This window comes from Pteropus alecto, unplaced genomic scaffold, assembly GCF_000325575.1.
Source record: "Pteropus alecto unplaced genomic scaffold, ASM32557v1 scaffold157, whole genome shotgun sequence".
Taxonomy (NCBI): domain Eukaryota; kingdom Metazoa; phylum Chordata; class Mammalia; order Chiroptera; family Pteropodidae; genus Pteropus; species Pteropus alecto.
In genome coordinates, this window is record NW_006440626.1 from 2,789,564 (window position 1) to 2,797,298 (window position 7,735).

The 7,735-nt window shown below is 53.6% G+C and overlaps 1 protein-coding gene across 3 annotated transcripts in view; it reads left to right on the top strand.

The window, feature by feature from the left end:
* TCF20 (transcription factor 20) overlaps positions 1-5,401 on the top strand; it is an 87,439-nt gene extending 82,038 nt beyond the window's left edge. For 2 of the 3 annotated variants that reach the window (XM_006917356.3, XM_006917358.3), the window contains one exon: positions 4,117-5,401. Coding sequence is in view for 1 of the 3 variants with exons in the window: in XM_006917358.3 (XP_006917420.1) it covers positions 4,117-4,134 (18 nt within the window). In the remaining 2 variants the exon portion in view is untranslated. The remainder of the gene's footprint in view (positions 1-4,116) is intronic. The other variant, XM_015593561.2, reaches the window with a different exon arrangement.
* The last annotated feature ends 2,334 nt before the right edge of the window (positions 5,402-7,735 follow it).

Consider the following 7,735-nt stretch of genomic DNA (forward strand, 5'->3'; position numbering starts at 1 on the left):
GGCCTTCCCTCCCGTCCGGCCTGGGATCCCTGCCGCCGCCTCCTCAGCCGCTTCCTCCCCAGGGCGAATGGGGCTGGCTGCTTCCAGCCTTGGAGACCTCGCCTTCCCGTCATCCTGCGACAGGCTGTTGGCCTCCTCCTTGGGGGCCGTATCACTCGGTCTTCCAGTTGCCTCGGGGGTCACAGCCTGCTGGGAGGGACAGGTGGGCGTAGGATGGGCCGAGGGGCCCGCAGAATGCCCCGTCCCGCCCCGTTCTCCACACTTTGTTTTTCCAGGGAAGTCCTGCCCTTCTCAGCTCGAGCTGTGGTAATCGGAGGAAGTCGCCTCAGCGTGGCAGCCTTCCTCTGAGAGTCGTCATTCGTAGGTGGGCCCTGATGCTGCCTGCCAGGGAGGCGCCCTCTGCCCTGCCGTGTGATGAGTGGCCGCTGGGGGCTGTCAGGAGGGGACTTGATAGTCGTGCTTTTCTCTCTTCCTCTCGCAGGGAGTGGGGCTGGGAAGGGGGGAGCTGAGCAGGACAGGCGGGCAGTTGGGTCACAGGAAGCAAATGAGCACATGGAGGTCACCGGCTGCGGCCACTGCGGCACCTCCGGCTGTGGCTCCCGCAATCCTTTCCCGCCGAGCAGCCCTCGGGGCAAGACAGCAGCCTGGCTGGTTCTTCAGGAAGGTTTCTGTTACCCCTTCTGCGTGTCCCCTGGGCTTCACGGCGTTGCTCTGCCTGGGCAGGCTCTGCCACCGTCCTCTCGATTCCTCTGCCAGCACAGGCGCGTAGCACTTCCTTCTGTGGGGACCACGGTGAGTGTTCTTGGAAGTGTCCCGGAAGAGCCAGTTAGGGAGGAACCAGACCCCGTTGGCTTTGCCCTGCAATTGCAGATGATGTTTGAGAAAAACAAGTCTGGGCCTGAGGGCAGATCTCTTCTTGGGGGTTTTAGTTTTGCTCATTTTCTCCCTCCACTGCGCCCATCCCTGGGCACTGCCAGCTGACAGCTCTTGGCCTCTAACACTGCGCCTGTCATTCCTCAGAAGGTTGGCGTTGCTGTTCCTGTTTACAAACATGGAACCGCAGTGCTGTGACTGATTGGGGCAGAAGTGTGGGCAGCTTCAGGTCTGTTGCACGGTCAGCCCATTCACCTCTTGGGAGGAAAGATGGACATACTGCATCCAGGCTCATCCACTTGAAATTGTCTTTACATACTGTTCCCACGAGGCTAGCCCCCAGTTCAGCAGTCACATTGAGGACAGTCACTGCCCATCAGGTCCTGAGGGCGCTGTCAGACCTCTCGGGCTTGTGCAGAAGCCCCAGTGACCAGGGACAGAGACACAACCCCCACCCTAAAGGAGCATCCGTCTGGGGTCCATGCTTGGGACAAAGAGCCATCATCACAGGGTATCCCAGCCAGGAGGAGAAGGGACAGTGGGTGTGCCTGTGAGTCCCACTTCCGGGTGCCCCGCGTTCTCACAGAGTGCGCGGAAACTGCGCTGTGACCAGGGTCAGGCCGCTTAATGTCTCTGCATCTGTTTCTTCTGTAAACAACCTTTAGAGGATTCAGTTAGGAGGTGCCTATGACGTGCCCGCAGCCTGGCGTGGGGTGCAGCGTCCATCAGCTCGTGTCGGCACGCTGGTCTGCCATGCACGGCCCAAGCTGGAGGGGTCAGGGTGCAGATCGGACCCCGCCGCCGCCCTGTCCAGCAGCAAACCCTGGGCCAGGGGCACAGCCTCCCATCTTCACGTGACAGGCTCCACTCCATCTCTGGGTCTCGGCTTCAGCGTCACTTCCTCTTAGAGGCCATCCTTCTCCGTTCCTGTCTAAACCACCCTCCCCCCACTCTGCAGCCTTCCTGGCACCAACAGGATTCCCGGGCACCTGGGCACCGTTACCTGCATCTGCGGGAGGAGCCGGGGATGGCGTTAGAGGAGTGCGTGCGCCCCGGAGGAGCCACCCCCCCCAACTGTGCCTCAGGGGGTACAGACTCAGAGCAAGGCCCCCGTCCCCCTCTACAGGCGGGCCTGCAGCTCTGTCCCCCAGCCGGGGTTGGCAGGGCGGAGGCACTGGGTTCCTGCTGCAGTTGGAGAAGGCAGGCCTGGCACCCAGCATGGAAGGACAGAGCACAGCTTCCGGCCCCGCCAGCCCAGGTGCAGGCCCCAGAGGCGCAGCTGAAAGGCGAAGGAGGGAGGGTGTTGGCAGGCTTTGGCCAAAGCCAAGGTGAAATCCTCTTGAGCAGCCGAATCGGAATGCCTTCCGAGAGCGCAGTGCCCACCCCGCCCAGAGCGGCTGCAAGCTCATCCTCACTGGTACAGCCGCCCCACGTGCTCCCTGGCTCTGCCGTGTCCCATGCAGTTAGACAGGACATGCAGCACTTGAGGCTCAAAGGCTCAGAGTCCCTGGGGGCTCAGTCAGAAGAGCTTTGCTGGATGTGAGCCCCAGTCTCACTGCCAGCCAGCTGTGTGGCTTTGGGCCACTTGTCACCTCTCAACACCAAGGCCCTCTCCGTGTTACCGTGCAGTGACATCTGTAAATCTGGCACAGTGCCCAGCACACACTAGGTGCTTAAAGAATTGCCTTCTGTTCTCTGTCTCAAGGGAAGAGTTTCTTAGAAGATACGCCGAGGAGTCGGTGAGAGTCTTGTTAACACTTACGGCATCGTGTGTCTGGGCCAGTCTCACATCAGCCTGGGGAAGGGTCCCTGTTGGCGGTGCTGGGAGGCGGACCCCTGTGGCGCTGAGGGAGAGCCAGCAGCCAGGCAGACCCTTGGGTGCCGAGAGCTTCACGCTGAGGCCGGGGCCTGCTGTCCTGAGGGAGGGAAGGGTGGGCCGTGGCATCTGTCCTCACTCCGGCGTCCCGCATCCCCAGCAAGATTTCACCCCTCTGGTTATTGCTTGAGGTCCTACATCAGCTCCACCCTCGTCATCACATTGACCAAGGACTTTTAGTTCCTAGGGTGGCATCAGAGAAAGCTGTTGCTTCCCCATTTGCTGACAGTCTCATCCTCAGCAAAACCAGAGTACAGCGTTTTAACCTTGTTTAACCTTGTTTCCTTTTTTGTTTAATATATGGTCCACGAGGGCTGGCACGACCCCCTGGGCCCAGAGTCACCTTCAGGACTAGAGAAAGCACGCTGTCACCATGGACATCCTTGAGAATGGCAGGATGGCTCAGCCACTGGCTCTTGTTTGCAGGGCTGGAGGCTAGAGTCCCAGGGTTTACATAAGGACATTGTCTTGCTGTCCGTGCAGAGCGTCTTCCTATTTACTGTGTTTTCTGCCAAGCGGTTAGGAATCTCTTTTGGGCAAAGGCAGGTAAATGTATTCCTAGCTCGCGCACACAGACCAGCCTTGCGTTTCGTGTGAGTAAGTTTCATGGGAACAGAAAGGATAATGACGCCTGGCTTTTCCTGAGGTTTATTGGTTGGAGGAGGGCACCAAAGAGGGTTTGAGGGAGCAGCGAGGTGAGCCCCCGGCGTCTGGTTTAACTTCTCTGGACCAAATTCCTTAGAAACTGCTGTGTCTCTCTGAGACCTTTGCACATGTAATGACCCGAGGCATTCCGAAGAAGCCCTTGGTACAACCCCACCCACCCCACGTGGGTGGTCAGCGTCGTCTTCCAGCCTGGAGCTGGCGGCAGGGGAGGCCGGGCTGCGGCTGCGCTCTCCACACAGCTCGTGGAGAGCCTTCTTGGTTAAGTGCAGAGAAGAGACTTTAGGCTGAAAGCAGCTACGAAATGGTCGTGAGCCGGTGCTGGGTGCTCAGCCACCTGTGTTCTGAGCCCACTGCAGGCCCCACCCAGGTGGAAGGCGAGGGTCACCCCACCTGGAGGGTTGGGGAATTCTCTCGTGGCCCCGGTTCTTTGCACATGTTGGGAAGGCAGACCCTCCACGCGGGGCACCGGGAGTCCAGTGCCAGCACGGCTGCAGGTCAGCGCTGCCCTTAGCCATGTCCCGGGCCACCCGCACCGTGACTCCACCACTGGTCCTGGATGGCCCCCGTGTCAGCAGCCCATGCACAGGAGTCTGCAGCTCCGGGACCTGCAGAAAGGCCCCTCCCAGCACCACTGCGGAGCAGGGCCGCAGCTGCAGGACCCCGCGGAGCACCCGGCACTGAGTGTCCGTTCTGCCTTCCAGGTGAGACTGTGGAGATGAGGAGGTGGTGGACACTGGTGGAATGGAAATCGTCCTACTGTGCAGCCGCGCCCCGCCCCGCCCTGCCCCGCCCCGACGTGCCTGCCCATGCCAGCACTTCCTTCCTAAGTTCTTACATCACACTCAAACCGGTGACGCCACAGGAAAGAAAGACCCAAGACGTTGGAATGGCTGTTTCCATGGACACAATCTCCATAGTGACAATGTGGGGGGAGGGGGGAGGGGAGGGCTATGGGAAAGGGTGGGGGGAATTAAAAGGGAGGGATAAAAATATATATATATAAATCTATTTTTAGTCTGGAAAGACTTTGTTTAAATGAAAGGTGCGCTATCCCTTTTGACTCTATTTTAAAATTACCTAAAGAACTCCAAATTTGTTCCAGTAACAGTGAAATTTAAATGTGAAATTGAACTGAACAAACTCATCTCATAAAGGACGGGGGTGTGGCTTTGATCGGTAGCCTGTCTCACCAATTCAGAGAATTCTAGACCCAGGATTGAAAGCAGAGGAACCACACCAAAACCATCCTTTTGTCATTAATTTGTCTCAAAGTGGGAAGCTTTGGGGGGAGGGAAGTGGGGATGGTCCATGTTTTCAAGAGTGGGAGAATGATGTTTAAACACAAAAATAAATTTTTTCATTTCCAGAAACACTATTTATTTATTATTTTTAAATTTTTTTTTATCTTTTTTTTGGGGGGGTGAAATTGGCAGATGCCCTGAGGTCACAGCTGTGTCTTAGGTCCTTGTGGCCACTGAGAACCCCGAGTTGCCCCACTGAGTGCGCCTGGCAGGCAGGGTCAGGGGTAGCCCGCCTCCGGGCATGTACAGGGCAGCCGTGCCCTTGACTTCCAGGATGGACAGGACAGGAAGCCCAAGCTTAGGAATCAACAAGGGGCGGGACGCTGTTGCATGTGGTCGGTGTGGGATAAGCTGGCCGGGAAACCCAGTTGACCCTTTTTTTTTTTTTCGCTTTCATTTTTATAAAGGAGGGAGCCTGTCAGTTGAGCAGCCCTGTGCTACATGATTCTTTATGTTGTTTTGTTTTGTAAATTGTATAATTTTTAAATATCTGAGTTTTAAAAAAAGAAGAAAAAATACAAAAAAAAATCTTGTTAAGGCCTTAAGAAGGGGTTAGTGCATCTTTCAGGGGTCACTCTGCCGTGGGGATAAAATAGCTGTTTCACAAACAGTTTTATTTAAAAAACAAACAAACAAACAAAAAAAAACCAAAAAAATCAAAAAAAATAAACTTCATTTTAACCTTGTTTCCTTTTTTGTTTAATATAAAGCAGTTGCGTCTCTTCCTCTTCCAGTTCCAGCCCCGAGGGTGGCTGTGGTTCTGCTGCAGAGGAGGCCGCCATCGGACTGGTCCACTGTCCCCAGCCTTGTGCAGGCCCGGGGCCCTTGCAGAAACAAAACCCACGGCAGCTCCTCCCTGCCGCTCAGCTTGGCTGGGTGGAACGCACCTGTACGTGGGGACGGTCAGATCTCCTTAGGTTGATATGAGAACGAATTTCCAACCAACATTAATTTTAAAGGTTATAAAAAAATAATGCGATGTTAATGGACTCTTTTAGAGAACAGAAATACTGGAAGGAATGTTGTGAAGTAGAAATAAGCAATTATAAATGAGTTCTTGTGTGCTCATCAATTTGGGGCTGCAGCAATGGCAGATTAATTTTGTTTTCATGGCTGCATCAAGCAGTGTGGTGCATTGCTCATTTCACTGCGCCAGGATGGAGGTGTGGGTGGGCATGCTGGGTGGGCCATGGGACCTGCACGGCAGTGATGGCTTTTTGAGCTACTTGGCTTCCCATCTGGCCTTGACTTGGCATTAACAACACAGTTCAAATGAGATTGATAGATTTCAGGTGTCAAGGGCTAAACCACAAAACTTGAAAAGTATATATCTTGAGGAAAGTATTTTCCTGACGGCAAATGATTCTTGGTGATTTTTCCTTTTCTTCTGTCTGCTTTTGACTTGCTGATGGCTTGAGCAAGGCACTTGTGGTTGTCTTGGGTCTTTTCTCAAACTGGCTTCTGAGATGACTGTTGACTGGGGGTGACCATGTTCCACGCTTCCCCTCCCGACGATACTTCCCCTCCCGGTTTCCAGTGTCTGATCGTGGGCATTTCAGCTCCCGCCACTTCGGAGTTCTGTGCATTTTTTAATATACTTAATTTCTTAAAGTATATTGGGTATATTTAAGCCATGTTAGGTTCATTACAGTATTGAGCAGAAGATACAGAAAAGTCTCATAAACCCCCAACTCTCCAGACACAGTCATCCCCACTATCGACAATGCCCCAGCAGTGGTACACTTGTTAAAATCAGTGAGCCTACACTAACACATCGCTGTCACCCAAATTCCACAGTTTACATCGTTCAGTCTGTGTTGTACATTGTGGGTTTGAGCAAACGTATGACACGTGTCCATCACTCCAGTATCGTACAGAATAAGTAGTTTCACTACCCTGAAAATCTGAGCTCTGCCTTTCCATCCTCCCCTCCCCCCAACCCCTGACGACCACTGATTTTTTTTACTGTCTCCATGGTTTTGCCTCTTTCAGAGTGTCATATAGTTGGGATCACACAACATGTAGCCTTTTCAGACTGGCTTCTTTCGCGTGGTAATACGCATTTGTGCTTCCTCCATGTCTTTTCATGGCTTGATAGCTCATTTCTTTTTAGTGCTGAATGATCTTCCATTACCTGGACACATACCGCAGTTCATGCATTCATTTACCGAAGGACACCTCGGTTGCTTCCCAGTTTTGGCGATTATGAACAGAGCCACTGTACACATCGATGTGCAGGTGCTTATTTGGACATAAGTTTCAACTCCTTGGGGTCAATACCAAGGAGAGTGACTACTGGATTGTACGGTAAGAGAATGTTTTGTAAGGACCCACCCACCAAACTGTCTTCCAAAGTGGCTGTGCCATTGTCCCACCAGCCGCGAGTGAGTTCCTGTCGCTTCACATCTTTGCCAGCAGTTGGTGTCGGTGTTTGCATTTTGACCATTTAAATAGGTGTGTAGCGGTGATGTACTTTTTACAATAACTTAAATTGTAGTTTAATAAAACAATTTATCATCTTAACCAATGAGTGTGCAGCTCAGTAGTGTTAATATTGTCACATTGCTGTGCAAAGGATCTCCAGGATTTTTCATCTTGCCAAGACCACTTGTGACGTGCGAGGGGGAGGGGCACTTGCTGCTCTTGACCCGGCAACTTCACCAGAGCAGAAGCCCAGGGAGGGCTGCGGGGAGGTCACGTGGAGTGAACAGCAGCGCCTGCCTGGCACACGCAGGCCTTACCAGAATTGCACTGCAGTTGTGCAATGATGGTGAACGGCCATAGGCCTCGTGTGTAGGTGTTCTTCATGGCAGCCCGTCCTGGGCAGCAGGCCCCTAGTGTGGGGAGGGCATATCTGTCACTGCACTTCGTATCCCCGTTAGGGTGACTGCTTGGGGAGGGTATGACATCCAGAACAGCATAGATAAAGGCAATTTATGGAGGATCAAGTGACAAACACTTGGACCATCCTGCTCACCCCACGAATACACCCCCCCCCCCCAATTCTCTTGTGGCTTCA